This window comes from Artemia franciscana, chromosome 2, assembly GCF_032884065.1.
Source record: "Artemia franciscana chromosome 2, ASM3288406v1, whole genome shotgun sequence".
NCBI lineage: Eukaryota > Metazoa > Arthropoda > Branchiopoda > Anostraca > Artemiidae > Artemia > Artemia franciscana.
The window spans coordinates 640,843-656,497 of record NC_088864.1 but is presented as its reverse complement, the minus strand read 5'-3'; the positions used below and the strand labels follow the sequence as shown (position 1 = coordinate 656,497).

Here is a 15,655-nt window from a genome sequence, read left to right as displayed (position 1 = left end):
CCTATTATCAGGGCACTGAGGATAGGGGGGTATAGCTTTACAATCCTTGCCCTGAGTTCTAGGGGGTTGCCATCCTCAAAGACATAACTTCCGGACATAATTGGACGTGTCCGAAAGTGTTTGGGGAAAGGATTCGATTGGAAGTGTTTGGGGGAAATGACAGGCGTGAGGGGAGGCATTTACCCTCTGATAGCTTTTGACTAATAAAAAGGGCAAAAGTCCTCTTAGTTTCCAATTGAATGAGCCCTTTTTGAAGTTTCTATGACAACGCTTTCTATAAAAACCTTATATGCCCCAAGGGTATAACATACAGCCCTTGGCCTGAAGGCAATGGGAGGGGGTAGGTTGCTATCCTCAAAGACACAATTTCCAGACCTTTCAACCACGTTGAACCGAATGGCTATATCAAAACTTTTATTTGAAGTGTTTGGGGAAAAGACAGCCGTGGGGTGGGGGGGTATTAGCCCTTCCATAAATTTGAACTATTAGAAAGCGTATTAGCCCTCTGAGTTTCTGATTGAATGAGTCATTTTGGATGTTTCTACGATAACGCTTTCTATAAAACCTTAAATGCCCCCAGGGAACAACTTACAACCCTGAGGGCTGTGGGGGGAGGTCATCCTCAAAATCATAATTCTGGACCTTTCAACTACGCTGAACAGAAAGACTATCTCAATATTTTGATTGGATGTGTTTGAGGAAATGGCGATCACTTTTGACTATTAAAAAGGGTACTAGCTCTTTTAATTTCCAATATAATTAGCCCTATTTGAAGTTTCTATGACAACTTCTTCGATACAAAGTGCCCTGGTCTACACAAACCAAAAAATAATAATATATAAAAATAAATATATAATTAGTATATTGTGCCAAATTCAATCTTTACTTAGGCAGTGCTATTGCGCTGTCTATTATATTCTTATTAAATAATATTAAATATTCCTAGTATCTACGTTTAAAGTTGACTCTATGTGAACGTTTTTTTGTCAATTTTCTATTTTTTGTTTTTGTTTTTTTTTTGTTCAATTGCTTCCTGAAATGAGTGTGGTGAGCCATTCAGTTCTGAAATTTTAAAGTTTAACTTACAAAATGTTTTCCGACAAACTTCTAAGCAAGGTTTTGTCTCTACTAATGCAAAGGCTGCATTCACACATTATTCGACGCATGCAATCACTCTTTATATTATGTGGCTCTTGAATGCCATTTAAGGCACGGAAGGACCATAGACTTCCAGAAACTGTACGTAAGCCAGATAAAGACTCCTTGTCGATACTTCTAAAGCAAAAAAGAAAATATGAGATAAAAATTAGGGAAAAACGAAAATGATGTCTAACATGTCAAATTAAATAAATAAAATAAATGAATAATATAAAGTATTGGAAAAAATGAGATGCGGAAGTAGAGGCTGGTGAGAAGATAAAAAATGTTCATGGTTTTCAGATTTTTCTGCTGGAATATTTTCATGTTGGATATTTTAAATTATTACGTATACAGATAACGCCTTGTAAGTTATTTTATTATAGCCTAAAGAAAACCTTGCCGATGGAGCCTCATAATTGGAATGTCCCTGATTAGCTATTACCCAGCTTAATCTCGATATCTTCTCTTCTTAGTTAAAAAAAAAATCCACAAAACAGGTTTTTCACAGAAAAGTCAAGAGCTTCATTAAGCCAAGAATGAGCAGAAATAAAGTCAAATAATCTCCAAGGTTAAAACCCAACATCAATCATTATCAATAAATAAATGAAACTCAAAACGAACAGAAATTACAATAAATAGCCGAGTCAAACTCAAAACGAGCAAAAATTAACAAAAGTAGGGCCCATCCCTCCTCAGAGACCAGAACTTAATTTGCACTTTTCTGCAAAAAAAAGACAACAAACAAATGACCGTGGATTGCCAGTTTAATTAAGATATACTCATACTTGTTCCTTAATTTTTTTGGTAATTTCTTATTTATGAAAGCAATAAAAGTGGTAACATTTATAAACGTATTTTGTTTTCAGCAAAGCGCAAATTATGTAATGATTTGTGTTGTTTTTACGATTTGACTTTACTTCTGTTCATTCTTGGCTCAATGGAGCTTTTTACTTTTCTTTGAAAAACTTTTTTTGTGGAAAAAGTTTCTTAGTAATAAGAGAAGATATCAAGTTTAAGCCGAGTAATACATAATCAGGGAGATTCCAAGTATGAGACTCCATCGGCAAGGTTTTCTTTGGGCTATAATAAAACAACTTAGTCGTAATCTGTATAGTTTGTTTTACATACGGAAAAGAGTGTAAGCACCAGTTTTACTTTTAGCCCCCTCTGAGCCTATATCACATGGTAACTTGAGTCTTAGCCCTTCGCTTGAATGGTTCCTTTTGTTATTTTATGAATGTTATTTAATATTGGTTTAAGGTTTGCTCCCTTTGCTTTGTCACAATTAACAGCAATATTGTTATTTGCACTGTCTGGTGCTTTTTTTTAGAGAGACATTACCTTACAAAATTTTTACTTTGGGGGGGGGGGAGTAGAAAAGACTGTTTTTTCAAAAAAAAATTCTAATTTCTATTCATGTAATAAAAAATTACCTTTCCTTTTTTATCTATCAGGTTCAGGAGTGAGAGGGGGGGGGATGCTTTTTATTCCCCTTCTGCCATGAAGGCACTTGTGATGTATCCATTAGAATTCTTGTGTTCAGAAAAACTAAAGATAATAAATTTCTAGATGGAATTAATAGCCAAATAAAAATAATTTAAAAAGTTACGAAATATCCATCGAGAAATGCAGTCTTATAAAAATAGACACAATTGTTGTTTGGCTGCTTTGTATTTCCGTTATCCGTTATACTTTCCGTTATACTTTGCACTCAATCTTCCAGGGTTTATGAAAATAGCCCATACATTTTTATGGCAAACATTAATGATATTAATTAATTATTAATTTTGGTGAAATTGAAGGAGTTAGTTAATTTTCCTTGGCATATACCTTGTATGATTTATAATAACTTGGCATCGTTTTGATGAGTCCGTGTCTTAAAAACAGTATGCAAAAACATTACTAATCAAAATTTCGAGAATTTTAATTTATGTTCAAATAAGCCGTTCCCCAATTTTAAAGGACTGCTGGTTCGACACGATCAGCCCTGGGGAAAAACACGCTATCTTTCTTCCTAGGAAAAAATAAAATGCCAAATTCTATATTCTTGTAAATAAAAGCTTGAAACCCCAACAATAGGATTCTCTAATATGTTGAATCTGATGGTGCGATTTTCATCATCTTTTTAGGGGTATTTTTTCCCTTTTTTGGAATTTTTAGGTAGCTTTTTTTCCAGTCTCATAGTTTTTGTTGTGTTGCTTTAAACTTAATGAACTTCAGATATTTGAAATCAGCATAAACATCCAATTCCTTTTAGTTGTTATCAAGTATCCCTTTTTTAGAGTTCTGGTTACTATTAGACAGTGTTGCTCTTTACTTACAGTTCGTTACCACGAACTGTTTGACAACGGATTCAGAAATCCACTCATCTATGAAAGCCATCTAGGCACGTTCTACGACTGCTTCCCTAATAGCCATTAAAAAAAAAAGTCGGTTTTGTCCTTCTGACGAGTGACTAACGAGCAGATTTATTCAAAAACTAAAGTTAAAGTCCAACCCGTCCGATAGACGAACTGATCCAAATAGCTCAAGACAACAGGTTAATAGATAGCTCAAGTTTAATGTCTAAAAGAGACCATTATCATACCCAAAGAGCGTCTTAAAAATATAAGGCCTTAAGACAGTAGTTCAACATAAAAAAGCAAAATATAAGCCAAAGAGAAGCCTTTTCAGCGCATAATCAAACTTGCATCCCGTTGAAAATGAAAACCACCACATTTTAGTGATTGTTTGGCTATTTTAGTGATTGTCTTAAATAATCTAGTGATTTTGTGCTGATTTAGTGACTTATGTTTAGGTAATATAAAATATCGTTAGAAATAGTGATAAATCACTGGGTGGCAACCGTGCGCATAATCCTCTGATGCAAAGGGATGTTGATGAAAAAAAATATCAAATTATTCTCTTGCATATTGGCTAATAGAATCAGGAAGTTAGTCATCAAAGAGAGGTGTATTGGTGTGCCACTCTGGTATATTCTCCCTCATGTGGTCCCTCATGTGCTCCCTCTCCCAACTGCTCCCTCATGTGCTATTACAAAAAAAAATTCTCTGTGTTTTTTTAGGGATTGACAGTATTGATTATTTTTATGCAAGTTAACGCTCCGAGCCGTTAGACATGCAAATAGGAAGAAATTTTCAAAAGAAAAATAAAAGAGTTGTCAAAATGTCACCTTGCGTAGTTGACAATGGAGTTGGGAATCCAGTCATCAAAGAGGGCTATCCATTCTAGAGGTCCATCTTGTGAGCTTCTTTTATTTGCAGAAGATGCTGTGGTCAAACTCAAAAGGCTTTGAATTACTAGGGCTCCTGAGAATCAAGGAAGAAAAATTAAAAATCAGGTACATAAGCACACAAGACAAATAAATTTTAGAAACTTAGGTGGACTTCAAAATTTCTCGAACCCTAAATAATAGAAAAAATTCCTCTAGACCCTGTAAATAAAACAATTTTAAGAGAAATATTGTTTCTTATAGTCTTGTATATTGTTTATAAAATGATTTTTAGCTTGTAGAACTATTTATCTACCTTTCTGAAGTCATGCGCTTCCCCTTGACAGATTAATACACCTTACCTAACACTCTCTTCGTTTATTGTATTTTGTTAGCTACATTCAAGCAAATTTATAGTTAACCGTAAACAGACATTTGTTTAGATATCAGAATGTTTAGATAAAAATTTTCATGCTTGCGTGGCTCACTCACAGGAAAACAGCGAGACTACTGATTCAATTTTTTTTTTTGTTTTTGGAAATTAACTATAATTCTCTTGTCAATTTTCTAATCAACTAGTTCATAAGAAAGAAATTAGTTCGAAAATTGTTTATATGTGAGAATCAAACACTACGACTCTACGAGCCTGAGAAAATTTGCCTGATTTGGGAAAATCCGGGAAAGCAGCTAGAAAAAGGCAAGTCTTTTTAATGAGAATTACACTAATAGATTTACCATAGGGGGGAGAAATAGATTTACCATCAGAGGGGAGAACCCCCTTGATGAGGCTTTAAGTTCCAACCTACAAAAATGTGGAACTTAAGTTATTCCCAGAAGAAAGATAACGGATACGTGCATAAATATTAATTTGTTAAATGATAATTTTTTTGTTTCCTAGGGGTAATGATTTCAAGCCAATGATCCTGGAAGATCCATAGAAGGCTCTTTCAAACTGGAATTAAAAGTTCTAGAGCCCTTGTAAAGTGAACAAGCTATTTTGCATTGAGGAAATGGTGCTTTTTTTGCCATTTGGTGGTATTAAACGATGATTTTGCCCCAAGGAGGATCAAGGTACTTCAGAAGGGATAGCCCTCTGATGTGTGCCTAGTTGATGATACCCAATACTTTTTGTGAACAGGGCTTGACGAACTTTTTTGAAAACTCTCTTTATAGAGAGTATATCTCATTCCTTAAGAACTTGGTCAATTTTATATTCGCTCAGTTTTGACTTAGACTTTGACTCCATGTTATTTAAATTAAATAAAAAAAATTAAAAACATTCCTTAAAACTACTTCAAACGAGAAACCCTTCTCATGTGTGGGCATGTTATCGATCAATAGGGTGAACTAGTATTATATACTATAGTTGTTCACAGGGATGTGACGCATGGGCAGGGAGACGTCACTCTCCCAATGTTTTCAGCCAATGAGAAAAAAAAATGAGTTGGTTAAATAGTTACGTAAAGTATTATTATTTTGCTGTCTTTTTTTTCTTTTGTTAGGGTAAATGGGCTAGTGGAAACATATGATGTAAAATCAATGAGAGAAGATCCGTCTCAGTCGGCAAAGAACAAAAAAATGAAGTAATTTAACCCAAAGGTAGTCGTTAGAAATGACCGACCCGTCGATAGAACCAACCACCCTCCCCCTACCATTTAGTTAATGACACCTTTGTTCGATACCAGACCAATTTCACGGGAAGTATTTACTCATGCATATTGGCCTTAGCCCGTTATCTCTGCTTACTTCCATCGTAGGGTAATCGTTATACAGCTGCCACTAATTTTTAGTTTCCCTTAACCGTAATCGTACCTACTACGGTATCTCCCCCCCCCCCAAAAAAAAAATGAAAAAAAAATGAAAATAAATAGAAATGTAAAATAAATAATATAGGACGCTCTACAGCGTACATTTTGCCTATACCTAGAATTTTTGAATATTGGTAGAATACTCCAAAATTCATTCTTGTCTTCATTATTTTTATTTATCATACTTTTTTTGGCTGTTCTATTTTTGATGTGCACAATCCTCTGGGGGGGGGGGTGCAGTCCTCTGGATGATGAAAGCAGTTCCAGATGAATTACGCCCAGCAGCAACAAGATAGAGTCTCGTTTTTACTGTATCCGTGTTGCAATGTATTATTTCTATAAGCTTCTCACAGCGCAATTCTCTAATTCACAATCCTTGCAAAGATCTTAGTCTGCTCAATGCGAAATTTGAAATTTTGAAAAAGTTCCTTAACCAAGCAGATAGCCGCTTTATCGACTGTAAATCCTTGTAGTTTATGCATTGCATATGACCAACAGAAAATTAATGAAGGTTGTCTTCTCTCAATGTTTCTACAGCCAAATTAACTCACTAATCAGCTAGACGTAATAACTGACAAGTCAACGTGTGAACGAAGTAATACCAGTAATATGTCATGGGGATTTCGATCGTAGTGAGGCGGCACTGCTCATCTATTTTTAGAGCCCGCCGAGATTCTTAGAAACTATATTGGGATGGCCAGACTCGCCTCTAGACATCCATTTGGCTTGCCAGACAGTTTGCTTAACAAGGAGATTGGTCTCAGAAAAACAGAAATGCTTATATTTTTCCAGCTTTGTCACAACCGCGGGTAATACAGGATCAGCAATACAACGAGGGGACAGAAGCTGGACTTGAAATGGTGTAGCTCGGTGGTTAAGAAATTTGGTATTAATTTCTTCACATAGCTGCTCGCGGTATGGAGAAAAGACAAAGTCTTTGTAAAAAAAGAGAAGCGTCTGAAGAAGAGAATCACCGACGTTGGCGTCTTGGTATTGAAGGCGAGTGCCCCAGTACTGTCAGATGTTTGGAATGCCTCTTAATCAAAAGAAGGAAAATCCACTCCAACTAGCTATTTTATTACAGAATTGGACTGATCAATATCGTCAGAGTAGGTAAGTGGTTTTAAATTTTCTCTTCTGAAGAGAAACTAAATTTGAAAGCAGAATCGAACTTACTTTTACAACAAGAATTACAGGGAAAATGAAGCTGAACTCGATATTGGCTGCTATTAAGGATTTGGTTTTTGCCATTAAACCAGAATCGGACTGGTTATCAACGAAGTTCTAAAGTACTCTAACAATAGCAGAGAAAAGCTCCAGAAAACTGATAATGCTACCATGCTTTTCAAGCCACCATGTAGGCTATCACAAAAGCGAAGGAGTTTTGCTTTTTTGTGTTCGGCAGAGCGGAAGCTAGTGACTAAGTTTGTTTTGGGGAATAGGAAAAAACAAGAACTTTTTGCAAGTCTCCATATGTTAAGTCTAGTCTGGAGGTCTTCATCAGCTCAAGGTTTAAACAGTGCATGTAAATAGTAAGTGGGTAATGCTTCGTATCTCTGCTTGGGCGTCCTGCACAAGCCGGACATGCTACTACCTCCAGCAAAGCCAATTCCAACTAATTTGTTCGTGTCTAATCTAAACTGTAAACAGAGTCTAATAATTTGCTCTTTCAAGACTCCAGTTTCCATTCAAGTCAAATTCGTACCGTCAAAATAAAAAACTTTTTATATTTTGGTGATTATTATAGAAATGGAAGACAAGATCAAGCTCTGTTTTAGTTTATATCACTCATCTCATCATCCACTGTAAAAAAAAGACTATGCAATATTTGCTCTATTCAAAATTACGTCTCGAATGACATTACCTTCACTATCAACTATATCATTCTGCAATAGAGGAGATGCATATTTCACGCTTTTAGTGAATGGCTTGAAAAAATATTCCCACAATTTAATATTCCTGCAATTCATCATAGATTGCAACAAGCCCCAGAATACCCCTTCATTTTCAACACTTTTTGCAAGGAAATCAATTTTTTTTCACTAAGACTCCGCAGGGCTAGTTCAAGAAAACCATGAAATAGAACACCCGGGACCATTGGTCTGAATATTTTTCGTGTTTTAATCCTTCCTCTTGATCTTGGAAATTCTATGGTCAATTGGTCAATTGGTCAATTGGATGGTCAATTGGAATCCTGTTTCTTTTTGGTATTTCGACAACCACCATAGATTTTTGTACTGCAGTAACATGATACTCTCTTTCATCATGATGCTAGAAGTCAGCAAGAACGTCGTTAACGTCAGCATATGGTTTCAAACTGTGAGCTTTTCAAGTGATGTGAGCTGTCAGATTTGGCAAAGAAGAAGCAGTGTTTATTGAATGCAACTTTTTGAAGGACTGAACACCAACCATGAATACTTTTGGAGCTATGTACTTTGAAAACGACAGCGCTTTGTCACTATACCCATGTCACTATGTCACTATGACATTCTGCTTAACTATTTTAGAAAATTCAAAGTCCTTTTCCTGTTTCCAGTGCCTATACATTAGGCCCAGACATTATGTCTCCTCATTGCCTACACATTAGCACATTAAGCAAATGAAATCTGGTCATGTTTATCAAAGGACTCCAGGCTAATGTGAAGCAAGTTGACTGAGGTTTCTTTTAAATGTTGATCTATTCCATGAAAGGGACTATTAGTGATTTGGCTTAGAATTTATTCTAATGTCTTAAGCAGTTTAATTTGAAAAGCTGGTTAATTCATAAATTTTTAAACTAAAGCATTTAATATTTTTCATAAATTGAAACACAAAATAGAAGATTTTAAAATACAAGGACCTATAGATATTCTTTGTGGAACTGATCATAGATATAAGACTTGAACTTTGTTCAAAAAGGCCGCATGCCTTCCTCCTATTTCCTCTTCATCAGAGAGGTCTTAGCAGAAAGATTTGATAATTTGACTATTTTTTTAACATAAGAATTCCGACAGCTTTTTCCCAGACCATGAACAAAATACAACCTAATTCATATTTTTACATTTTTGATATTTAAATATATCTCATAACTTTAAATTCCTAAATGGGTTTTCAATTCTTGTAAGAGGGAGAGAGAGAGAGAGAGAGAGAGAGATGAGAGAGAGAGAGAGAGAGAGAGAGGAGAGAGAGAGAGAGAGAGAGAGAGAGAGAGAGAGAGAGAGAGAGAGAGAGAGAGAGAGAGAGAGAGAGAGAGAGAGAGAGAGAGAGAGAGAGAGAGAGAGGGGGAGAGAGAGAGAGAGAGGAAGAGAGAGAGGGAGAGAGAGAGGATGGTTTATTACACAACTTTCTATGCTAAACATAGATAAACATTACGACATTACATATTAAACGTAGACGTAAAAAATCGCACAAATGGATTACAATATCGATATGTTCGTGCACGCATAGGTTTCAGTTTGAATTTTTGGCTGGTTTTTCTGTTTGGTGGGGAATTTCCAGGAAGAATATCACGGTGAGTTGGGTTTGACAGCAAAGCTTTTCTAAATCTCATGATGAGATTGCTCAGTCTTTGCTCAAGGCATTGGATTTCAAATTTATTGAGTGCTTCTCAGTAGGGAATATCACTACATCCCAGGATAATCATAACTGCCCTTTTCTGCACTGACTCTGGGTCCTGCATTAGGTGAGCAGTATGTTGTATGGAAGGGCCCCATACAGGATATGCATAACCCAAGACTGGCCACACATGGCAATGGTAGGAGCGGAGAAGATTTTTGAAATCGCAACCGAAACGACGCATTTTAGACAGTGTTTGAAGGGAAGTGTTACCATTCCTAAGTACACAGTCAACATGTGCGGCAAAACTACAGTCTTTGAAGAAATTTACTCCCAGCATTTTCACTTCAGACACAACAGGAAATGGGACTTCGAAAGGGGGGTGAAGGCTCTTTTTAAGGGATTTTAGCTGGAGTATTTTTTACTTGGTAGCATTAATGGTTAGATTGGATTCATGACATTGGAAATCTAGCTCATCAAAAATGTCACTAGCAAACAGCGCTTCATGAATATACCTGTCTTCATGCTCGCTTAGGATGTAGTTAATCATAGCGAGAAATGTTATGCCTGCAAGTTTATTGCCTTTTGGGGCGCCATAGGTTATATCACTCTAGCCCGAGTCAGTGTCTCTTTAGAGGAGGGTGTATACCTTCGGCTGCCGAAGAAAGGCTTTGCGAAAATTGATCACAGCTAGATCAATAAAACAACCTGGGGTCTCCGGCGACTTTAGAATACGGTTGAACATTCTTACTAGGGAGACAGAAGTTCCGCATTTAGGGAGTCCTCCGTAATTGTATGCACTTAAGCCAACAGGCAGCGAAGTATGAAAGAATCTGTCATTTTCGGAAAGCACGGGGCTGGGGAGATGGGTCTCAAGTCCTTACAACCCTTAGGTGTGTTTACCTTCAGAATGACACGTATGTGTACTTTCTTCCAAAATGAGGGAAGCACTCCTGACGTAAAAAACTGATTAATCAGAGTGGAAAGGGGCAGGACGAGGAACATAGCAAATTCATGGATAAGTTTTGCAGGGATTTCGCCAGGAAAGGTAAGACTTCTGTTTTTATTCACAACTATATAATTGTCAGCCGTATTTCATATCATATTTGATTCTTACGCTAATTCCAAGAGGAGTCACCACTCTAATTTAGAGCCCCCACGCTCTTTCTTTTGCAGGCCTTAGGAGAAAGGGCTTGGTTCAAAAAATGAAAAAATGGACCAAGGTCTCAGAAGATAGGAGATAAAAACACAACTTTGTTGTCCAACAATTCGTTATTGCATACTTTGGTTCATCAACAATCCTCTTGTTTTATCCCACAAGGATTTTGTGGCACATATTGCTGGTTAAAACAAGCAGCAATCGTGTGAACTAATTTTTTTTTAGTTTGAGCTATGAGATTAGTAACTTGGTACCTATAAAGCAGCCACTGCTACTTTCTTTCTTGTGTGTCCTCATTTCACCTCATCTTTCCCAAGAAATTAAACTTTTCTCGTCTTTCTCAGTGTTTTTAACTTTATGTAAAAAGACAAGTTAGACGTTGACCATGCATTCATGTCCTGAAACTACTAAGCATATAAAACTCTGTCAAAAATCTACTCTGCAGTGTAGCTTTTCCGATAGAGTTACAGACTTACGGCGGCCGCTTTATAATTATTAAATAAATAAAAAACTAGTTTTTTTTTAACTGAAAGTAAGGAACGACATTAAAATTTAAAACGAACAGAAATTACTCCGTGTATGAGAGGGGCTGTTCCCTTCTCAACACTCCGATCTTTACGCTAAAGTTTGACTCTTTCTCTCAATTCTACTTTATTAAACAGTAAAAGGAGCTTGAAGCTTCTCCATTAGGGTTCTCTGATACGCTGAATCTGATGGTGTGATTTTCGTTAAGATTCTATGTCTTCTAGGGGGTGTTTTCTACTATTTTCTAAAATAAGGCAAATTTTCTCAGGCTCGTAACTTTTGATGGGTAAAAGTAAACTTGATACAACTTATATATTTAAAATCAGCATTAAAATTCAATTCTTTTGATGTAGCTAATGGTATCGAGATTCCATTTTTTAGAGTTTTGGTTACTATTGAGCTGGGTGGCTCCTTACTACAGTTCGTTACCACGAACTGTTTGATATAAGTTTCATGAATTTCGCAGCTTCTTTCTGGTAATATAGAAAGTTTGTGTATGACTACGGTTAGGATTTACAAGTACACTATGCTATTAGATATTGAAGTGAAATATGGTAGTTAAAACGTTGCTGAAGGTTTCATGTTAGCCAACATAGTCTACAATAATTGTAGATCTATATCCTATGAAAGACTGACCTGGACGATTACCGTCAATGCAATGCTGTTATAGGGCTAATCAGCTTCATTTTCAATTTTCAGTCTTTCCCGTTAATATCATTTTTAATTTTGAGTCATTTGTTAATAATCTCTTTGACTGGAATGGTTTTGCCAGGTATAAATTTAACCGAGTACCTTCTACCCTTGCATCAACAACTGAAACAGAAGGAGTGAAAGTCTCATCATCATCAACCAAACGAAATGTTTTTGAAAAAAGAAAATGATAAAGATATCGGATATACCTTCGAATAACTCGAACAGCTGAAAAAGATGGAGTGAAAGTCCCATCTTCATCAATTAAACGAAATATTTTCGAAAAAAAGAAAATTATAAAGATATTGGATATACATTTGATTAACTCATAAGTGGCACGGACCAAGGGGGACCCATTTTCTGGGGGCCCTAGATTGTAACTGGATCCCCTAACTGCGGGGCTGAAAAAACAGTTAAGGAAGAACTAGGGCTCCTTCAATGATTATATGCTGGACCCAAAGGCGCATGGATATGTCCGACATTATCAAACCCTAGTCCCAGCTACAAAATAACTATTCAACTAACAGGAATCTGAGAGGGTGGAGCACTCCCAGGATAGAGGAAACAGCAAGCTGCAAGGGAATGAGAGGAGTGTCATAGAGCTGTCCTTAAAGAGCCATAAAACTTTCCCCTTGAAAAATATGATAGATCAGTTGAATAAAGACCACGTCTGGGGCAACCGACGAAAGCCGAGATGAAATAGCCAATTATATTGTTACCTTGTATTGGGAAGCCGACAATCAGACGATTTCGGAAGAAGATACGCCATTCCGGTAATTTCTAACGACTCCCATAGAGAATAACTATGCTGTAGAAGAGTAAAATCCGAACGTAACTTAGAAGAACCCATTTTATTCTGGCACTTTAAATGTAAGGACTTTGGCAAAACCTGGGAAATTAGAACTAATGGTCAAAGAGCCTGAAAGATACAGATGGAACTTTTTATGACTCTCGGAAACCCACCTACCTGGCTCAAGAGAACAGTGACAAAGCAATATCACACTATCATCCTCCGGCAGATGCGATGGAAGACACCGACAGGGTGTTGGGTTTCTTTTGAGATGTAAAGCCAAATCCACACTGTCATCCAAGTGTACGCTCCAGACTCCTCAAAATCAGATGAAGAAGTTGAGGTTTTTCTTATCAACAACTTCAGACTCTAGCTGACGAAGTCCCGATGAAAAATCTTCTGATAGCGACGGAAGACTTAGATCCAATCGTTGAGGGAATAACACAGTTAGATCACGATGTCTTAGGCAGGTTTAGGCTCGGAAATGGAATGCTTGAGGTGAGCGACTACTTGAGCTCTGCAGGGATAATGAACTCTTTGTTACGAACTCCAAGGTTAGACATAGAAAGAGAAAGAAAGCAAATTGGATATCCACAGACAGAAAAACAGCAAATGGGATCGACTGTATCCTCATCTTGAAACGCTGGAAATCATCTGTAAAAAATACCATAGCCCTGCATGAAGGTGACTTCGAATCAGATCATGTCCTGGTAATGAGTACACTAGCCAAACTCTGACTCAAGACTCTTTCTGCAAAGAAGAAGAAGATTCCAAGCTTCAGAATAAAAAGCTTGAAGAACCATCAACAAACGCAGCTTTCGTACAGGCACTTGAGAAAAGTTTTTAAGTCCCTAAATTGAGCTAGCCCCCCCCCCCCAGTAACTTTTGACGCCTTGGATAAATTAGTCGAGAAGGTGAATACTGCACTTCCGGAGTCGGACAAGGAGATTCTTGGTCGTAAATATAAAACTAAAAAACCTTAGATGACATAATGAAATCCTTGAACTCTCTGAGCAAAAACGGCAGGTCTGCAAAAAACGGGACCGCGAAAGTAAGGAGATCTGCAAGAGGATTCAACGAACAGTTCAAAAAAATGTAAGAGCAGCTCTCAGACATGACGTACGAGAGAATCCGAGCTTTACGAAAATGATTTTAAATTTGGAAATAGTCACAGAATGCACAAAACAGTCAAGGAACTTGCCACAAAAACATCAGCCACTACCGCTAGTATTTTAGACAAGGATGGTAGGCCTCTTGGCGATATTACATCACTTGACAAGATTAAAAAAAGATGGAAAAATTGCATCCACCTCTTACGTGCAACCCTACTGTACTATAAGGATTTCCCAAACTTAAGTGCGATGCTAATCCACCATCATTATTTAGTGAGGAGAGAGATGCCATTTGCAGGCTCAAGAATAACAAAGTTCGAGGCCCTGACGGTAAAACAAGCGACATAGAGAATACATATATAGTAGCCTGCCGCGTGCAGACGCCCAGCGGCAAAGCTCCCGGCCTCCTGGTACTATATATATATATATATATATATATATATATATATATATATATATATATATATATATATATATATATATATATATATATATATATTCTCTTTCAATCCTATTATGTAGCACTGCTTTGTCAAAGGCTCTAGCAGTTTCCAGCGTGCAGACGCCCAGCGGCAAAGCTCCCGGCCTCCTGGTACTATATATATATATATATATATATATATATATATATATATATATATATATATATATATATATATATATATATATATATATATATATATATATATATATATATATATATATATATATATATATATATATTCTCTTTCAATCCTATTGTGTAGCACTGCTTTGTCAAAGGCTCTAGCAGTTTCCAGTTCATGTTATACTCACGATAAGATGCCAAAATTCCATTTAAGCTTTGGCTTAGACACAATAATATACTTTAAGGTAACTTACCTAAGGTTAGCAAACTAAGAATTGTTACAGGATCGGTCGACAGTCCATACCCACTTCCATATCCATATCCACCACTCCTTCCTGTCTCTAAAATGTAAATAAGATAATATGACAAATAGTAACGTACAAACATGAATACTTTTTTTTTCCAAAAATAATAGTTATTATTTTAGTAGTTAAGTTTTTTGGATAGGTATTTTGAACTGGTCGTAGATAAGTCCGTATTACTTCAGATGCAATTGGATCTTAGAATTAGTATGAGAAACGTGGTTCCCTTTTTTCATATTTAAGAATATGGTAGAATCAGATACCTACTAATCCGTAATAAACGATCTAAAAATCAACCCCAGTTTTTTCAGAACCTTCCGATTTGTAAGTAAGGTGCGACTCGTACTAGTAATAACCAAAACTCTAAGATATGATTTTTGATAACACATTTAAGGTCCTTTTCTAAGGCGCTAATCAAACTTTTATAGTGTGTTTATAAGCATATATTAAAAAAACTAATGTTAAAGCTAACTACCACAAGTTGCAAACCTGAAGAAAATATGCCCCATTGTCGAAAAAGTGGCAAAACCACCCCTAATAGGTGAGTGATCTTTGTGGAAATTACACAATAACATTCAATATATTGGAGAGCCTCATTGCAGAGATTTCAAGTCCCTATCTACATCATGAAAGCTTGTATTTTATTTGTGCGAAAAGCAATTATATGCTGTGGTCAAACATTCGAAAGGTGTTTATTTGTTTTTATTTATTTTTCCCAGAAGTAACTGTATAAAACCAATGACCAGAGAAAATGACTGTGACAAATGAAAATTAAAA

At 36.4% G+C, this 15,655-nt stretch overlaps 1 protein-coding gene across 1 annotated transcript in view; it reads right to left on the bottom strand.

Annotated features, from left to right (window-relative positions):
• The window catches only part of LOC136044002 (uncharacterized), a 50,512-nt gene that overhangs the window by 14,517 nt on the left and 20,340 nt on the right, over positions 1 to 15,655 (bottom strand). The window contains exons 3-5 of the mRNA XM_065729090.1: positions 14,831 to 14,917; positions 4,313 to 4,448; positions 1,087 to 1,275 (exon numbers count right to left, since the gene is read on the bottom strand). Of these exons, the coding sequence (XP_065585162.1) occupies positions 1,087 to 1,275; positions 4,313 to 4,448; positions 14,831 to 14,917 (412 nt within the window). The remainder of the gene's footprint in view (positions 1 to 1,086; positions 1,276 to 4,312; positions 4,449 to 14,830; positions 14,918 to 15,655) is intronic.